Source organism: Nannobrachium achirus (genome assembly GCF_963921795.1).
Source record: "Nannobrachium achirus genome assembly, chromosome: 4".
Classification (NCBI taxonomy): domain Eukaryota; kingdom Metazoa; phylum Chordata; class Actinopteri; order Myctophiformes; family Myctophidae; genus Nannobrachium; species Nannobrachium achirus.
In genome coordinates this window covers 24,930,183-24,951,034 of record NC_137813.1, presented here as the reverse complement: position 1 = coordinate 24,951,034, position 20,852 = coordinate 24,930,183, and the positions used below count along the sequence as shown (strand labels likewise).

Below are 20,852 nucleotides of genomic sequence, written 5' to 3'. Positions count from 1 at the left end.
TCGGCCGGAAATATTGCGAAAAAAGGTTATGGACATTTGTAGGTCTATATTCACTGTCCCATTGACTCCACAGGAACAGAAACATATTTAAAAAAGGAGAAATCAGCTTCAAGTATAGCATATATCTATGAGGGGTCAAACTATGGATTGTTAATGATTCTGAATCCATTGCAAGCATTTGTTTTGCACGAAAAACTATTTCTGCTGGATATCGTAGGCCTACTTTTCTTAGAAAGTAGGCTACATCCTGGACATCATCTGTGCCAAATTTGGTGCTTGTACCGACGTAGGCTACCATCAAGCGAACGATACCAATGAAATATTAATTTAAGCAGCCCCACTAAGTTCCATGGTATATCAAGATGTTGTGTGATCAACAAGCCACTAGGTGGGAGAAACGACCCATTAAGACTTACATGACTGCATCTCGTGGTCAACCAGACTGTTGCCTAATGACCACTGAGTCTGACCAGTTGTTGTAAAAAAGTAACTACGTACATTTTCTGTACTTTTACTTCAACTCCAGATCTGAGAGGCAAAATACTGTAGGTTTTTGCTCTACAATTAAGACTTTTTACAACTATTTTGGTAATTTGAAAATAGACGATTTTGATAGATTGGCTATTTTCAAAAGCTTTTTTTATACATTTGACTTGAGAACTTCTGAAATGGGACATTCTGCATAAGTACTTTCTACTATTGGTACTCCAATAATATTCAAAGTACATTTTGAATACCAGACTTCTACATTGCAGTCTTGATACTTGTACTTAAGAAAATCATTTAAGTACTTTTTCCCAACAAGAGGGTCCTGGGTTGTGCTCCGAACAGCGGATGGGTCAAACAGAGCATACAATGTACTATGACAAAAATACCCCTCATTTCCCCTTCAAACCTGATCAGGGGTCTTTCTATGTGTATTCTTCCTGTGTTCAGGTGAGTTTCCTCCCACACAAAAATACATGCATGAATCATAGGAACCAGGGGTCATCGCCATGCTGGCTTGTGGTGGACAGTTTTGAAATTTCTATTTTTGCTCTGAGGAACTCTTACGGGTCCATTTGGTTCCATTTGTTCACTCAAGAGTTATGGGAGTCCTTGAAAATAAAACATTTGAGAACTATGAGAAGAGAACCACTGACCTAGTGGACTCCTAGTGACATACGTAGTGTCATAGTAAATCAGTGTCATTATTATAAAGAAAACCTGGAGACTGACATTCTGTAATTGGGTATTATGATCAAAGTAAACACTCTGAATTACAGACCCATAAGGGTCCATTTGGTTCCTAACTATCATTTAGCTGGGGACCCCCTGAAACTCCCTCAAGGACCCCACTTTGAGAACCATTGACCAATGGGCAAGATGATATAGAATAGCCTATATAGCCAATAAAACAAACAGCACGATCATCAGTATATTTTGGATTCATGTTAATATGGGTTTCAGATATTTAACCACTTGAACCGTCAAAACTTGACTTTTCACTGTACTTGTGTACTCAGTCTACATTACAAAATACTTTTTTATAGAGCATACAATTAACCAAGCACTTTTTCATGGCACTTTGTGATCACACAGACTTCTCAACAAGCAAACATTGAAAAATGAACATTGTACTAAAGGAAAAGGTTCCACCATGAAGATTGTGAAACACACAACAGCTGCATTGCAGAACGGCCACTTTGTGATCACACAGACATCTCAACAAGCAAACATTCAATTTAAAAAAATTAACATTGTACAAAAGGAACAGCTTCCACCATGACGATTGTGAAACACACAATAGCTGCATTGCAGAACGGACCAAGGACAGGCGTCTTGAGGAGGAGACGCGAGGCCACAGTGACAGGGGACATTGGAGGGTGCTCTCCTGTTGGTGTACGTGGCGCGGCTGCAAATGGCACGAGATTCCAAGCAAATCATGACAATCAGGAAACGGATCGAGACGTTAAGGACATTAATAAACCAACCAATTGGGACTTGAATACAAAATCAATCTACCAAATTAGCTCTGGTAAATGACCTGAATGATGATGTATGCAGTAAACAGCAGAAATAATATCAAGTACATTTACCTGTACAATGCCTGTACAAATACAAGGGGTCCCATGGGGGTCTGTATATATAACTCCACACCAAATATTTGCCGAAAACGAAAATAGCCGATCTACAAGCTTGCAAAGCATTGTAAAGCGACTAGTTGTGAACTTGTAGATCTTCCATTTTCCCAGAATAGGGACACTAAGGTCCATGTGGTTAAAGAGGCTGAATTCCTGAATTGGATGTAGGAGACACAACACTGAAAACAGTGGGGTTTTATTCTACCTAACACCAGCATATATGGAAACAAACAGGAAATCTTACCAGCTACAATCAGACTGCGAGACACACACACAAAAAGAATACATACAAATTTACATAATTCTCAAAGACGCCAAAAATACAAAATCCCAAAGGCGTTAACAGTGACTATAAGGCGATTGGGGAGTGCAGCTCACGATTGACACAGCTTCACCGCAGAATGCTGTACCCATTCACTTCAAAACAGTCACATTGGATGATTCATATAAAACAGACATGTATCGGTTATTTCATGATAAAGCCATGGCAGTGTTTTTTTGTTTTTTCTACTTTGTTTTGTTTGCAGATGGATACAGCATTCCAGACGTGAACTCCTCAGACTCGGTAGCTTCGATACAGCCGTCACCACAAAAGACCACACATACTTCCACGGTTGACGTTATAAACCTCACTTCACATTTTTTTAGATTAAGGGTATTGCCCAACCCCCAGTTCAGATGCATCACTCAGAATAAAGCTCATTTAGAGAAGGGATAATGAGCCCCCCCCCCCACCTCCCCCCCTTCGATTGGCACAGTCACACGTCCAAGAATGAATTGGGGCGTGCGTGGGTGAGTGGGGGGGTCTAAACGAGACCGCAGCAGCCAGACTTGTGCTTCTCAGACTGAATGTAGTCGTGGATCTGGAACTTGGGCTCGTTGGCCGGCTGAGCTTCTCTGTGCTTTAGCTCTCTGGCAGAAAGATGGAGAGACCGAGGGGGGGGGGGGGGGGAGGAGGGGGGGGGGAGCAGGAGTGGGAGGAGACGGAGAGACGTGTGTGGGATAGAAGTACAAAGAGAGAGAGAAAGGAGAAAAACAACAGTCAGTGCAGCAATTCAATCAAAATTCCTCTGGCATGAATCATCTAATCCAAACTGCCCTTGAAATGCCTATCGCATGAAGACGGTGAGAGGCCCACATCGCTGCCTTTTTCCCGGTAGTTCTCAACCTTTTTTTAATTTATTTCAAGGACCCCCAGTTGGTATGTTTTTTCTCTCTTTTTTTCCACCCTCATCTCTGAGACCCCAAGCCACGCTGTCCTACACTGTCCTAAAATACTCAGTGTTTATTGAGGATGTTGGTTCCTTTGACTCTCAAAGCGTGTCAAAAGGAACCAAACAGGCTTTATCCTTTACTCTAGAGTCACAGAGTCCTTCAGGGTGTCCGTTTGGACCCCTGACGCTGAGAAACAGCGCCTCATCCTATTCATTCAAAGCACTACTAGGCTTTTGAAGATGACTTCATCCTTTGACGGCTATCAAGAAATTAAGGCAAACATTTAATCTGTAGGCTAAAATAAGCATCAAACAATCATAGATAGACTTGTGTAAGTGTCGAATTAAATTCCAAATCTAATTTTGATTTGTTTACCGAGGTACACCCACTATCAAGCCAGAGGCGTATGATGTGTGCTGGCGGAGGAAGGATGTAATGTCACAGTCAGTTTGGTCTGTGTGTCCAGACGAGGACAGAAAAGACCCCTGTGCTTGTCAGCACTCTAGAGCCAGTGGTTCTCAACCTGGGTATCGGGCCCCCTCCACCTTGGGCCCTAGTAACTCAGTCCCACTTTTCCCCCCTTGTGACACCCCTGACATCATGTATTTATAAGACCTACTTTGCCAAAGCGAGAAAGGCCAGCTCCACGTTGACTGCGGTCTTGGCACTGGTCTCCATGAATGGCACGCCATATTCCTGAGACGGAGGTGGAGTTAGGAGAACAGTCAGCCATTTGTAATGCATATCATTGAGGAGCTGACCAGTAGTGTAAAGTAAATACATTTTACTTAAAGTTCCGCTGACACGCCCCGAAATTATCATAGTAGTATACAGTTGGTCACATGGTCTATCTGAGAACAGTCTGATTGATTCCAATTATCCCATCGCCCGCAGCCCCCTCCAACTTCAATCCAATCTGTACACAAACAAGGAAGAAACTCTACACGGAAATGTATTTCTTATATAAATCTGTGTATATATAAACAATATATTTCCACACAAATCTGGTTGTTACATCAACATTGTTCATGTGAATATGTCTGTTTATGCTTATTTGTTGAAATGGCGAAAATGCTAAAATTAGTCCCCCTGGTTCATCAGCGAGAGGGCAGGCTTGACTGTCCCCGCCTGCCAGCCATCTAGTGCGCGGAGGAGAGGGAGACAGACAGCCTCTTCTTGTTCGGGAGAGAAATGCTGATAAACACAGCGTTTCTGAAACAATATACTGCATATATCCTCCTTCAAATCACTTTCTTACCCCAACATCGTTCATAAGAAGTTTTTTTTATCCTTATATATTGAAACTATTAATGTTATGGAGAACGCATTCTAACACGATTAACCAGAGCTTTCAGCCAGCCACCATGTCGGAATGGGGACATATAACAGCGACCAGTGACCACCGTGGCTTTATATTTTCGATATATACGGAAAACTACTTCTTATGAGGCAGTTTACATTTTATTTGAGTATGTCCATTCTTCAATACTTTATACTTCAACTACACCACATTTCAAAGGCAAATACCTTACCTGCACCTTTTACTCCACTACAATTTGAAGATTTTAGATTATTATTAAAAAAAAGACATTAACCACTTAAGCCCTAATTCATACTTCAGCCAATACACAAGTTCACGAGTTGTGAGCTCGTAGATTGGCTATTTAAAAAAAAACTTCGATGCGAGTAAGTAAGAAAGTACATTTTATTTGTATAGCTCTTCTCACAGAGAGATCTCACAAAGTGCTTAACATGAAACAGAAACAAAACAAAAAAGGTTTTTAAGGACAACTCTGCACTAAATAACATCTAGGCTCAATTTCTTTTACTTATATTTATCCCAAATGACTATCCATGGGGTCTATTGGGCAGAGGTTTTACTGAGGCAGGTGAAAAGTGAAATGCAATAGTCCAAGCGTGAGGAGACAGAAGCATGGATAATCATCTCTAACTCAGGATATGAGACAATTGACCTAAGCTTTGCAATGTTCCCGTGCTGGAAGACACTGATTTGATGTGTGTGTCAAGGTGCATGGACTGATCAAAATGAACACCTAGGTTTCTGAAGTTGGAGCGCAGATTAGTTTCGAGGGACCCAATACAGTCAACCACCTTAGGACAGGGGTCTTCAACGTTTTCAGGCCAAGGACCCCTTTGCAGAGAGAGGGATAAACCACGGACCCCCTGCTACGTATTGTATAAAATTGTGTTGCAGATTAAAAATGTTCATGGATTCTTAGACAGTTTAGGCTTGTTTGACAGCAAGTGTAGGTCTATGTGTATTTTTAGACATTGAACCACTTGAACCGTCAATACTTAGTCTGCTCTTCTTTTCCCTCTAGAGAAACCTCTTTGCCAAGAATAGCAGATCTACAAGCTTACAACGCCTCCCTCTTCCCTCTTAACACCTAAGCCTGGCCGTACTCCCTCGGACTTCCTACTTGGTCCAATCAGCCACACGTCTATTCCCGGACTTTTGATATAAATGATAATAATCCAAAAAAAAAACATCGGCCATTCTTCTCTGTGTCATTTTGGAGCCATCTGAAACGGTTAATATCCTCTCTCAGTCATTTTCTGGGACTGGGTGTGATGCTCGTAGTATCCAGCAGGCCGCGCCGTTGACTCACATTCTGGATGGATGGGTGGCTAGGAGTGGCCTCCTACTCTCCACGTTGTTGAAACTCGACAAGAAGGGCACACAACATGGCTGCTCTTTGTCTCTGTTCGTGGATCGCGGTCTCAATCATGTTCGGGCGCCGCTTCTCTATCGCTCCTTTCCCTGCTTCGCCGCACGTAAACGAATGGAATTGATCTCCCCTCCGCCTCGCCAAAGTAAGATCGCCGACCTCTGCAGGATGAATATGTACGCTGTATCGAGCACTCCATTACGTGTTGTTATCATGTGGGCTTTGTTTTTTTAAAACATGTTTGTAAATAAATGGCTTATTTCTTCGGCGCTACCTCTGTTCAGAGGGTTCTGCCGCGGCTTTCAAGGTGTTAACAGACTGATTCCTTAACGATTCCTATAGGTGTTCCAAATGGACCCTAACAGATCTGTAACTCTGAGAGTGTACAAATGGAACCAAAAGGACCGTTACGGGTATTGTGGTGCTGGGTGTGAGAGAGATCCTCTTACCTTAGCCAGCCTCTCTCCATCCTCAGTCTTTATGACCCGTTCTGCAGCCATGTCCGACTGTTAGGATAAAGGGTGCAACAGTTAATACAACTACCGGTAATCCATTTGCAATGAAATATACAATTCTAATGTTTTTGCATGACGCCGTTGTATAAAATGGCATGAGTGCTTCTCGATTATACGATGAATCGAAAATGTAACAACAGAATAACCACTAAGATGACAATCGATAGTTGTGAGCGCACTAGTTAAAAATGCAAACAGACAAGGTAATGTACTGTCACATCAGCCTGTGTCCTGTGTCTGCTTATATCCGGACTGCCACAAGCTATAGCCGCCGTCTCACCACAGCAGCTCTGCTTTTGGAGACGAATGCGCCCGTCTTACTCCACCACAACGAGTTGCATAGTGAACTTACAGATCCGTCTAACTCCACCACAACGAGTTGCATAGTGAACTTAAAGATCCGTCTTACTCCACCACAACGAGTTGCATAGTGAACTTATAGATCTGCTGTTTTCAAATAGCTGATGTATATAGGCTTAAAGGCTTGTTTTCATAGACCTGGTTGCTTTTTTCTCTCACATAATCTGGCAACAGTGATTGCCGAGTGTGTGACAGCTATGACCCCTAGGGTGACACACACACACACGCACGCACGCACGCACGCACGCACGCACGCACGCACGCACGCGCCAAGGACCCCTTAGCTGATGGAGAGATGAAGCAGGGACCCCATACTGTATATTTGCATTTCCTAGAATGCTTTCCATTCTGTCATACAGAAACGTGAATGGTGCTTGCATTGCATAGAACCTTAAAATTCATTGCAGCTCACAACCCAGACATCGTCATTGAAATTGTCAGCCAGCTCTGTGCAGTTAATTTGGAGAAGTAAAAACTCCTGACTAGATACATAACTTGAAAATGTGTGACAATGTAAAATCCATCAAGCCTCAGAATTGTGAAGTAGAGCAGTGTGTTCTTCACAGTTTCTTCACAGCTTTCATGACAACAATTCAGCACTAATTTCATTGGCAGCGACTGACTCCCTAGTCCAGCGGTTCTCAAACTATGGGTCCCGATCCAATGTGGGGTCGCGGGAAGGTGCCATTGGGGTCGCACATTGCCGACCAAAAAAATAATGTATATATTTTTAACCAAGAAACGCTTAAAAGTTGTTGCGACCAGCGTGAAGCGAACGGACACTCCTCTCCCTCTCTAACACACACACGCACACAAACCACCGAGGAAAGACTGCATGTTGACGCGAGGTTAGCAGACACATTCGCAAGCCCTTGTAAGCAGAGGCTCAGAGACACAAACAGATTTTAAGTTAACTGTTCATAAACGATTTCCTAGGATTATGTTTAATATCAGTGGGTGGTACAAATTCATGGACCACTATTCCAACTTCCATCTATACCCTCGCAGTGTTAAATTTCGATCACGCAACGAGATGTAACATTACCGACCCGCAGGCTCGGATTGGGGAGATCATTCCAGACAGACAGACAACCAGACCAGTTGTCGAGAGTTGGATCAAAACATTCTTTTTGCAATATGTTAAAACAATGGGGGGTGGTACAAGTAAGTGGTCCATTTAGATCCATCTGTATTCTGTACCCTTGCAGAGTTTTCTATCGGGGTGGGGGGGTCGCCAAAAGAAATCCCTCATATGGGGTCGTGCTAGAAAAAAGTTTGGGAAACCCCTGCCCTAGTCCCTGTGTAGTGACGGTCTTGTTGAACCAGTTTTAGTAAATGTTTTAGTTGAGCATGGCAGTCTCCTGTTTCTTGTTAAAACCAGAGGGCACGAAAATATCAAATTAAGTTTTCCGTAGGCTACTCAACACTTTTAAAAACACGCAGCAGAATCTTTGGGTGTGAAGTGTGGTTTACATAGGATATTATGCAAGTAACACTCAAAAGTGTGAACTTGCTACTTACTGTAGGTTCTTTTGACAGTCATTTTAACAGATTCAAATATCAAAATGATTAGGGCTTATCTGTGGATCACTATCATTCATTTTATCATATTTCATGATTTTTATTCAGCCGCGGCCAAGAGGTGTCCCTGAATTTCAACTCCGGCAGTTCCGGCAAGAACTTCAAGCCACTTCCACCCTTGATGTATTAATATTACTTTATTTAGTATATTGTTGAAACTGGGAAAATCCTTTCTGCTGGGGATCCGCGGACAAATACATATCATTGTGAGGGTCCTTAACATTAACATTTGAGAACCACCCACTGATATAAGAAAATGAGAGCATGTATATATAGCCTACAGCAGTGGTTCTCAAAGTGGTGTCCAGGGACCCCCAGGGGTCCAGAATCACAATCGTTTTAACCAATTGATCCATTTATAGTATATAAGTTGGCTATTCAAAACTAGATATACAAGCTCACATGCAGCGCTGGGAGCTTGTACACAAGTTCACCCCCCAAGATAGGGACAGTCTGCAGCCAAATAAATATCAATTTGGGAGTGAAAAAGTTTGAGAACCACCGGTCCTACTAACATCTAGGCTCAATTTCTTTTACTTATATTTATCCCAAATGACTATCCATGGGGTCTATTAGGGAGAGGTTTTACTGTGGCAGGTGAAAAGTGAAATGCAATAAGGTGTCTACACACCAAACAGCCTACAGGAGACTCCTTCTGACTACACAGACTGCAAAGAACTGCAAAAAACTAAGCACTTATTTTTTATTTTATTTTTTTCAGACGACGCCGACTGTAGTTACTGTATGGAAGTGGTGCCAGGTCAGCTCCTTATAAGCAACGTTGATCCTGTTTTCCTATAATGTTGCTAGATGTGGGTTGCTTTTGTTTGGGCTTGTTTCTGAAGTGTAGTTGCTTATTTGGCCTTGCTTTCAACATTATTTTATAAAATAACTAATGTAATAGAGTTCAGAGGTGAAACTGGTCGCGCTTTTGGGCTTATTTTCATAGACCTGGTCGCGTATTTCACTCACAGAATCTGGCAACCCTAACCCGGCCGGAGGCAGCTCTGTTCTCCGTGCAGAGGAGGAAAAAAAAGAAAACAACAACACGGGCACTTGATGGACTATTACTAGCCTACTACTAGCTTTGCTTTGGATCCGATTGGAATAGGAATTGAGAGTTGAGATTGAGAATATGGTATTTAGTAAAAATATGCGACGGGAAAATGTCTCTGGCTTGTTTTGGCTTGGTTTTGGAGCAGTAGTAAACTATTCTACAACTCCCTCAATCTTACCGACGGCGAGGGGCGACTGAACAAAACTGAGCAAGTCCAGTTTTCCAGTTTTCGGTCGATAAGGTTCCCGACCCGCTGCCGAAAACCTGACGATGAGCTCCCGTTCGGCAACAGACGCTTTCCGCCGCCTTCCGCCGCCGAATCTGTGCGGTTAAAAGTGGCCTATAGTCCAAGCGTGAGGAGACAAAAGCATGGATAAGCATCTCTAAATCAGGATACGAGACAATTGACCTAAGCTTTGCAATGTTCCCATGCTGGAAGACACTGATTTGATGTGTGTGTCAAGGTGCATGGACTGATCAAAATGAACACCTAGGTGTTCATTTTGTAATCGAGCCTTGCATAGAACCTTAAAATTCTGTGCAGCTGCACAACCCAGACATCGTCATTGAAATTGTCAGCCAGCTCTGTGCAGTTCATTTGGAGAAGTAAAAACTCCTGACTAGATACATAACTTAAAAATGTGTGACAATGTAAAATCTATCAAGCCTCAGAATTGTGAAGTAGAGCAGTGTGTTCTTCACAGTTTCTTCACAGCTTTCTTGACATCTGACAATTCAGCACTAATCTCATTGGCAGCGACTGACTCCCTAGTCCAGCGGTTCTCAAACTATGGGTCCCGATCCAACGTGGGGTCGCGGGAAGGTGCCATTGGGCTCGCACATTGCAGACCAATAAAGATAATTAATATGTTTTAACCAAGAAACGCTTAAAAGTTGTTGCGACCAGCGTGAAGCAAATGGACACTCCTCTCCCTCTCTAACACACACGCACACACACACACACAAACCACAGAGGAAAGACTGCATGTTGACGCGAGGTTAGCAGACACATTCGCAAGCCCTTGTAAGCAGAGGCTTAGAGACACAAACAGATTTTAAGTTAAACGTTCATAAACGATTTCCTAGGATTATGTTTAATATCAGCGGGTGGTACAAATTCATGGACCACTAGTCCATTTTGGTTCCAACTTCCATCTGTACCCTCACAGTGTTAAATTTCGATCACGCAACGAGATGTAACATTACCGACCCGCACGCTCGGATTGGGGAGATCATTCCAGACAGACAGAGAACCAGACCAGTTGTCGAGAGTTGGATCCCAACATTCTTTTTGCAATATGTTAAAAAAATGGGGGGTGGGTGGTACAAGTAAGTGGTCCCATTTAGATCCATCTGTATTCTGTACCCTTGCGGAGTTGTCTATCAGGGTGGGGGGGTCGCCAAAAGAAATCCCTCATATGGGGTCGTGCTAGAAAAAAGTTTGAGAACCCCTGCCCTAGTCCCTGATAGTGACGGTCTTGTTGAACCAGTTTTAGTAAATGTTTTAGTTGAGCATGGCAGTCTCCTATTTCTTGTTAAAACCAGAGGGCACAAAAATATCAAATTAAGTTTTCCGTAGGCTACTCGCTATGCAACACTTTTAAAAACACGCAGCAGAATCTTTGGGTGTGAAGTGTGGTTTACATATTACTGTATGCAAGTAACACTCAAAAGTGTGAACTTGCTACTTACTGTAGGTTCTTTTGACAGTCATTTTAACAGATTCAAATATCAAAATGATTAGGGCTTATCTGTGGATCACTATCATTCATTTTCATATTTCATGATTTTTATTCAGCTGCGGCCAAGAGGTGTCCCTGAATTTCAACTCCGGCAGTTCCGGCAAGAACTTCAAGCCATTTCCACCCTTGGTGTATTAATATTACTTTATTTAGTATATTGTTGAAACAGGACAAAATCCTTTCTGCTGCGGGTCTGCGGACAAATAGGCCTACATATCAATTTGAGGATCCTTAACATGAAAACGTTTGAGAACCACGGATATAAGAAAATGAAAGCATGTATATACAGTACAATATAGCCTACAGCAGTGGTTCTCAAAGTGGTGTCCAGGAACCCCCAGGGGTCCAGCATCACAATCGTTTTAACCAATTTATATTATATAAGTTGGCTATTCAAAACTAGATATACAAGCTCACATGCAGCGCTGGGCGCTAGTAGTTCACCCCCCCCCCCCCCCCCCCCCCAGATATGGACAGTCTGCGAGAACCACCGGTCCTACTAACAGTATGCCTGTTTAAGCAAGCACACGTCTGGCGCGGAATGATGAGAATGGAAGACATTTGTATTACAGGTCAAAGCCCTTCGTTCTGATCTTTCTGCGATGCTAAAGAGAAGCTTTGCTCACCTTGTTGCCGATCAACATAATGACCACGTCCTTCCTGGCATACTCCTGGACTTCTGTCAGCCAGGCCTTCAATGGAGAAAGACGGGTATAGGAGAGACAGACAGATATAAGAGAGACAGACAGATATAAGAGAGACAGTTAGTTACAGGGGACACGGACAGTTACAGGGGAGAGACAGACAGACAGACACAGGAGAGACGGACAGACAGGGAAGAGAGAGAACAGAAGTGGGGTAGGGAGGAAGGAGATCAGCTTAGGGCAATATCGGTCATCTTCTTAGCCATTACTTTTTCGATTAATCAAATAATGAATACGCGTTTTAGTATCAATGAATGAACTAACCACTTAAGCATTGTTTAATACTTTGTCACACAATAGGGTCGTAAAAAGAAATAGCATTTGATCAATTTTGTATTTTCTTTTTGTATGTATGTATGTATGTATGTATTTTCTTTTTCCTTTTTCTTTGTATGCCCAAAATATGGATTGCTTATTAATGGGTTATTTTATTGTATTATCATTTATGTTATATTTAGGGCTGGGAATTTAACTGATTAAATTAGGTTAATTAATTACAGAAAATGTACGTGATTAAAAAATATTAACACATTTTAATAACGTAGTTTTTGCACTATAGAATCTTTCTCACTGGATGAGTTTCAGGCGTACCGACCATACCGGTGCACCAACCAACAGTCAACAAACCCCAGTGCACGCAATGGAAGAAGCCGCCGATCAGACCACTTATTTGCTCGGCCCAGTGGATGGAAATGTTTTATGTAAAAAAACAAACAAAATTAGTTTTAATTTAAATAAAATTGCTTCTCAGGTCAAATATTTATATGCGATTACACATGCGATTAATTTCAATTAATTAATTACAAAGCCTCTAATTAATTAGATACATTTTTTAATCAAGTCCCAGCCCTAGTTATATTATAAATTAAATTGATTAATTTTATTAACTTTTGCTAGGGAAAAGAAAAAGGTAAAACCGCTGCTTTTGATTCATTACTTAAGAGCAGGGGTCTTCAACAGGTGGTCCGGGTCCCCTAGGGGGTCCTCAGAGTTACTACAGGGCGTCCTCCAAATCTTTGTGTGATAGAAACTCTCCTAGAAAATCTCCTTTTTTATTAACCACTTGAACCCTAGCATCCATATTCGGAGAAACTTTAGCCAAAAATAGCAGATCTGCAAGCTCACAACATCGGCTATTTTTGTCAAAGAGGTTTGGTATAAAGGGGAAAAAAAGATAACAGAGTGAAAGGTCAAGTGTATTATGTATTGACTGTTCAAGTGGTTAAATATCTGAAAACACAAATTGACATGAATCCAAAATACACTGATGATTGTGCTGTCAAACGATTAAACTACAGTATATGGAATCTATGAAAAGGTTGTGGGGGTCCCTGCTTCATCTTTCTCTCAACTAAGGGCCGGGGTCCTTGGCCTCAAAACGTTGAAGTAAGACCCCTGCTCAAGAGGATGACTCACTGTATGTCCTTATTAAACCTCTACAACAGTGCATGTCTTTTCATTACAGAAGCCATACACTGCAGGTTGCAAATGGACTGATAACACTTGTGCCATTTCCAAAGAGGAGCCATTAGAAAACCCTGGAAGCGCAGAGTGGGGGGCTCTGCGTTTCAAAAGGAAACGCTCAGCTCAAGTGGCTTTTTTTGTGACAAGCAAGATGAACAAGGAGGAAGTGGGAGAAAGAGAGACAGACGCATAAGACACTCAGTCGCACCACCAGACAGACCGCTGGCCTCACACACTCTTCTCAAAATACCACCACTTGTCGGGTGGAAACCGTGTATGTCCAAAACCATCGATCACTTCTCAGGAAATGGCAGTGGTGTAAAGTAACTAAGTACATGTTCTTAAGTACTGTACTGTACTTAAGTAAAGTTTTGAGGTTATTTTACTTTACAGGAGTAGTTCCAATTTTCAGTACTTTTACTTCTACTCCACTACACCTCAGGTCCAAATATTCTACTTTTACTCCACTACATTTATTTGAGAACTTTAGTTACTAGTTACTTTGCATATTTTGATTATTACTACAAAACATTAACAACTTCAGCTCTGTATACATTTTTGCCATTTGAAAATAGCAATGCAACGCATTGTGAGCTTGTAGATCTGTTATTTTCAAAAGATTCTTTATACATTTGACATTTTGAAATGGGACATTCTGCACAATGAGTACTTTATAATTTTGGTACGTTAATGTACATTTGGATATCAATACTTTTTTACTCAATTACTAACTTTTAAATACAGGATTTCTACTTGTAACATAATATTTCTACATTGCAGTATTGATACTTTTAATTAAGTCAAGATTTTAATTAAGTAAAGAATGTCGAAAATGTTCAGAGAGAAAGTTAAATTGATAACGTGCACGCTGTGAGCTTGTAGATCGGCTATTTTCACAACTTTAGCTTGACACTCTTGTACGGTGAAGTAGGGTGTTAAATTAAGTGACAGAAAAACATCAAGTTGAAATATGGAGATGCAAGGTTTCTGCCCGATGGCCATAAAACCCTTCCGTCATGTCCACCACCACCTCTCCCCCTCACTTCCGTTTTGTCTTTGCAGTCGCGAACATAAGTCCTACTGTAAATGTAATTAGTACAAAGCATTATCTCATTTGCTGCTTAATAGAAATGGAAAAATCTGAGATATAATTCGTATAGACCGGTGCCCATTGGGTAACGACCTACTCGAGAATGATGCAAATAGAGAATGCATGAGAGGGTGTGCATTATCGTGGTTATTTGCACGCCAGCCTTGCTGCAGGAAAGAGCCGAAGGCCACGTCGTACAAAGGCAGGGCCCTTAGCCAATGAGGTGCGGAAAATCTGGGAGTGGTGTTAGCTGGAGTATTGGTTGAGCTTCACATGACAGTTAGCACGCTGCAGAATATAGTCACGAGTCACACTGTTTCGTAGGAACAGTATTTCTAGTTTAAAATGTTTTTCAAAATGGTTAAAGAAAAAGGCAAAGTGGTTTAAGGATAAGGGGTAAGGAATGGACGAAAATATAGCTCAATATGTACAGTATACTTCCTGTTCTCTCATATCAAGGTCTGCTAGGATATGAGGAGCTCCCACTCACCCTGATATTGTCAAATGACTTCTGGTTGGTGACGTCATACAGCAGGAGGAGAGCTGGGGAAGAACAAACAGGTTCACGTAAGAAAAGAGAAGAGCATCTCAATAGAGCAGTGGTTCTCAACCTGTGGTTCGGGACCCCCCGCCCCAATTTATTTTGGGGCATCCCCAGATGATTAGCTTAATCTGTAACATTGTTTTTTCACTCAACAGTAAACAAACTAACATAAGGTTTAAGTGTATAGAGGGTATATGCACATTTCTAAAGTGACAATTTAAGGACTTTTTAATACCTCTAAAATGACAAATCAAACATTGGCCAAATTGCCTAATATTGGTAAATGGTGCATTTATATAGCGCTTTTAATCCAAAGCGCTTTACATAGATTGTGCATTACATTCACCCATTCACACACACATTCATACACCGGTGGCGGAGGAAGCCATGCAAGGCACCAACCTACTCACCGGAGGCAATTAGGGGTTCAGAGTCTTGCCCAAGGACCCTTCGACATTAACTCAGGGGGAGCCCGGATTCGAACTGGGAACCCTTCGGGATTTATACCCTTCGTGCTCTAATACCAGTTTCTCTACCCCTGAGCTATGCCGCCCCCATATTAGAGGCAGACATTGTGAAAATAGAAGATCAATGTAGATCTGCTATTTTCACAATAGAACCGTGTTATACAAAATGTAATGCCTCAACTCTTATAGTGCCTGTCAGGGTGGGGGGTCCCCTGTTAAAATATGATTATTTTGGGGGTCACAGCCTGAAAAGGTTGAGAACCATTGCAATAGAGTACTGAAGTCCCGACGTCACTCCCCTCACCCCTGGGTCACGGCCAGGCATCATCAATATGTCACAGACATCATGTGTCTGTCGTAAAGCCTTGGCCTCGTCCGTGGCTATATGAACATTTCACGTCATGATTAATGTGACCAAAGAAATTGCGATTTACGATAATATCGCGAAAATATCCCCAACATCCATTATCCTGGATCTACAAACTCACAACATCTTCTCTACAAGCGGCAAGGCGTTGTGCACACACAGATCGTCTATTTGAACCATTTAAAATCTTCTATATAAAAGGAACAGTTTTGGACTTTGGACTAGGTTTTCACCCGACAACAATGATACATAGCAGCATTATTATGAATCAGAAAAACTGAAAAGGCATCGGTGGAATGGGCCTCAGGTTATTTAAAGCTTTAACTATTGAAAAATAGCAGATATACAAGCTCACAGTGCGGCACCGAGTGCCATGCTGTGAGCTTGTAGATCTGCTATTTTTGAAAAACCTTTAAAATATAATATCTTTGAATATTTTGACCCGATTATAAAAGTGTCTTCTACCACTTTTTCTAGTCACGTGTTCAAATACTGGATTGTGATTGGCTTAAAACAGTAGTAAATGAGGCCACAATAGCCGGAATGTGTGAAATGCCCGGATGTACATGCAAATGAGGCACATTTCCGAGATCAATACGCGATGAACGCATCCGGGGACTTCAGGAGGGAGTCGGAACGCTATGGTCGGAACACCTTTCCCCCCACCAACAAATGACGGTCGCAGCGGTCCTATGTTTACCAACGTGCGTACTATCGTCGCCGATTTATTTGGATCCAATGCAATCCGCCAACTTTAAAGCCCCTTTTCTCTGAACCTATACCTTTCTGGAAGCGAACAGCCTCTATTTACGGCCGGAACGGTGCTTTTAACTGACGTTAGCTTAGCTGTAAGCTAGGCGACCGAGTATTTCCCGGTGAATCTGTGCGCAAAGGTGGGGGCTTGGGAGTGTGGGGGTCTGGGGGACACGCACCACCACTGACTATTGCTGATGATGGAGAGGTTCTATAGCTTAGCCTTTATGTATTGAAAATGAGAGGCACTCTTGCCGATTTAGTAAGAGACTCGTCTCCAATTGCAAGATATTTAAAAGTTATTTGGGGCCATGATGATGATGATATCCTTTTCTTCCCACAACTAGACTAAGGATTTTATATTGTCTGTGTTATTGTTTACAACCACTGAACCACAATTATTCACGTGTGGCAAGATTCACTCGTTTTTAGTAGGCTATATAGTGTAGGCTTAGAAGAAGCCTTTTCAGAAGTTAATTTAATGATTTCCATTTAATGATTTCATTTATCCTCATCTAATGCACCGTATGCACGCTGTTTAAAGGCCGTGTAGGCTTTTCAGAAGTTAATTGAATGTTTTCCATTTGCGCTAATGCACGCAACTGTTTTCGCCAGGTTTTAAGGTCTTATTTTAGTTGTTTCTCATAAGCTCGCAACCCTCCTTGCCCATCGGCCCCCACCTTTGCGCACAGATTCACCGGGAAATACTCGGTCGCGTAAGGCGACATCTGTCTCAGCATGGAGTTGGCGCCATCTGGTGGTGAGTAGAAGATGTTGTTTGTGGCACTATTTGTTGTTATGGCGGAAGTTTTATAGGCAATAATGATTGTAACTTAAGATCCTTGCAAGTTACAACTATGTGTTTTCTTTCATGTATATGGGAAAAAGTGGTAGAAAAGCTATTTACCACTCGGGGTCGGACATTATGCTCTGATAATGTCCTGTGTTAGGGGGTTATCGGACTCGGCTTCGCCTCGTCCGATCACCCCCTAACACAGGACATTATCAGAGCATAATGTCCTCTCACTCGGGGTAAATTGCTTACTTCTTTTTGAAAAAAGAAAAAAAAGAAACTATGTTTCTATGTCAGTGGTGCTCAAACCTTTATGTCAAGGGCCTCCAAAATGATATGTATTTGGCCACGGACCCCCATCTCAAAATATTTCGTTCCAGGGAACCCAGAAGCAAAATTTGAGTTACAAATGTTCTCTTAAAAAAATACATGACATTCTAAGATTTGCACACATTTTCATGACTTTAAAAAAATAGCAGATCTATAAGCTCACGGCACTTGGTGCCACGCTGTGAGCTTGTATATCTGCTATTTTTCAATAGTTAAAGCGTTTAATAATTCTAGGCCTAAATGGGTCTTTAAGAGCAGGTGTTACCCTGGGCGTCTCTGTAGTAGGCGTGCGTTACGCTGCGGAATCTCTCTTGGCCCGCAGTGTCCCAGATCTGGAACAAACAGCATAATTACACAGCAGATAACCAGGGATCTTAAACAATAACATCTAATGATTCAAACAAGTGCTATTAGTAAGACACAGCGTGAAGATGGCACAATTATTTTTGAATTGTACATTATGAATGAGCAGTCGTGGAAAAAGTACTCAGATGTTTTATTTAAGAAAAAGTAGGTAAGTAAATAGAAATACTCTGTTAGGGCACGGTCACAACGCACTATTATTGGCAGAATTCACCCTCATAGGTAGAATAACAGTCTGGTGTGACCTTGCCCTTACAAGTAAAAGGCCGGAATTCAATCTTTAATTCAGGGAATTCTCTTTAATTCAGGGAAGCTCACAATATGTCGTGTTCTGCTATTTTTAAATGACCGAAATGTATAGGCCTGAAGTGGTTATGTTTTGTAATAATAATCTAAATCTCCAAAGTAACCAGTAAATAAAGTCTTCAAATAATTGTAGTAATTGAGTAAAAGTACAATATTTGCCTCTGAGATGGAGAGGAGTGTAGTAATAGTACAGAACATTGGAAATACTCCAGAAAAGTAAATAATACTACTTAGTTACTTTCCACCATTGTGAGTGAGGCCCCCCACGAAAGACGCTATTTGTCGTGGTGGAGGCCATTCTCAAGAGAGGCTAATTTTTGTCGCCTCCCACTCGGCAGGGTTGAATGAGCAGGATGTGATGCAAGCTGTTTGCTTTAGATAAGCCCTGCATGTCGGCAAACAGCCCTGCCGGGTACAGTAGCGCCTCGTGCCACCTAAAATACCAACTGAATTTGCAAAATCTGAGAGGATTAGCAATGCAAATAATCAACGTGTCGGGTGTAAGTGTAGACCTTGGTCAAATAGCGTTTGCAAATTACTGTTTGGTTTTTGCCTTATCTTTGTTTGATCGCCTCGTGAGCTGGCTTAGTTTAGGACAACAGAGGAGATAAGCCTACGGTATGTCGTCGAAATCCACAACCCATCAGGCAATCCCAGGTAACTTGACATAAAATAAAGAGTATGTTGCAGGGGCGTCAATTGGGTATGGCAGGGGTATGCAGCTGCCATACCATGGGTCCAGGGGGAAAATAAAAGTTACTTTTAAATATAAATCCATGAATGTCTCTTTGTCTGTTCTGGTTATTATGTTGTTAAATTACAGTAAAATAACTACAAATGCAAAATGTAACAAAAATGGTCACTTTAACAAGGTATTATAATTATATTCTCCACACTTTTATTCTCCCCATCTTGAAAAAATGGTAGCCTATATTCCCAGGTTCCACAAGTCAGCTGCACAGGTGCAATTCATTATTGTTAATTGTGGCACGTTTACTATATGCCAAGTTTAGCTGCACTTGAACAACCGTTCCAGGCTGCCATATCCAGCCCAAGAAACCGTAGAAAAATAAAAAATGTACTTCTTAAAATAAATGTATCATGCCTCTTGCTAAGGTATGGCAACATGACTGGACACCAATCATGTTGCAATACCTTAGCTTTTTCTGAACTGGCGCCACTCGTATGTTGTATTGCAGTCTTGTTGCAGGTTTTGTGTTAAATAAAGTATGGCGTTGTGAGCGTTCCTACCTGAAGTTTGACTTTCAAGTTGTCCACAGTCACCACCTTGTTCTGGGGAGCAGAGGAAGAGGAACTCAACACACGTACACAGGGGTGTCGCACCAAATTCTGGGCCCTGAGTACTTTGACTATTGAAAAATAGCAGATATACAAGCTCACAGTGCGGGTGAAGTCTTTGACTATTTCAAATCTTTTTTTGAAAAACCTATGTTTCTATGTCAGTGGTGCTCAAACCAGTGGTGCTCCAGAAGCTAAATTTGAGTTACAAGCGTTCGCTTAAAAAATACATATATTCAAAGACTTTTCAAAAATAGCAGACCTACAAGCTCACAACGCGGTGGGCTGTGAGCTTGTATATCTGCTATTTTTCAATAGCTAAAGTATAAATAATTCCATGCCTCCACCTAGGGCCCTAGTAACTCAGTCCCACTTTTCCCCCGTTGTGGCGCAAATGATGGAGGGACAAGTGGTGGTAGAAGTACTCTAATTTTTTACATAAGTAAAGAAATAGTAAGTAAAAGTCCGGAATTCAAAGTAAAAAGTACAAAAGAATTGGCATCAAAATATATTTAAAGTAAAAGTACAAAATGATGGCAGATCTACAAGCTCACAGCACGTAGTTAGCTTGTAGATCGCTTGGCCAATGGGACCCTAGCGTACAACAAACTTTGAGCCTGGAAATTTTTTAACAAGTTTTTTCCTCCAGTTTTTTGACCGGATAACAAACTTCAGCTTCAGCTTATTTAAGCCTGGACATTTTTTAACGTGTTTTCCCATTGGTTTTTGACCGGACAAAGCAAGATGTTGGAGCTATAGCTCCTGTTCCAGGACATTTTTAAATTATGCATTTAGTCACATTATTGTATTATGCAGATTACTCATATCTATGAGAACTCTTTATCTTTTACCTGCAATGATGAGCCTACACAACTAAGAATTTCACCCACTTTACTTGTAATGTGATGTGACAATAAAGATTGATTCTTGATTCTTCTTGAGCTACATCTGCAGTCGATGCAAAAACAGACACGTCATTGCCATTTAGTTTATGTCATCATTCAAAGTTAAACCCCACGTGAAGCAGGAGATGAGGATTTGCTTTTGCCACTGACGTTTTATTCGTCCCTTCGCTTGCATTGGAACGGA

General features: G+C 41.6%; 1 protein-coding gene across 1 annotated transcript in view; it reads right to left on the bottom strand.

The window, feature by feature from the left end:
* Nucleotides 1–1,477: 1,477 nt before the first annotated feature.
* The window catches only part of LOC308282566 (ras-related protein Rab-37), a 28,284-nt gene continuing 8,909 nt past the window's right edge, over nt 1,478–20,852 (bottom strand). The window contains exons 3-9 of the mRNA XM_080722952.1: nt 19,716–19,757; nt 18,061–18,127; nt 15,032–15,084; nt 11,910–11,975; nt 6,478–6,534; nt 3,958–4,034; nt 1,478–3,035 (exon numbers count right to left, since the gene is read on the bottom strand). Of these exons, the coding sequence (XP_080579078.1) occupies nt 2,930–3,035; nt 3,958–4,034; nt 6,478–6,534; nt 11,910–11,975; nt 15,032–15,084; nt 18,061–18,127; nt 19,716–19,757 (468 nt within the window). The 3' untranslated portion in view covers nt 1,478–2,929. The remainder of the gene's footprint in view (nt 3,036–3,957; nt 4,035–6,477; nt 6,535–11,909; nt 11,976–15,031; nt 15,085–18,060; nt 18,128–19,715; nt 19,758–20,852) is intronic.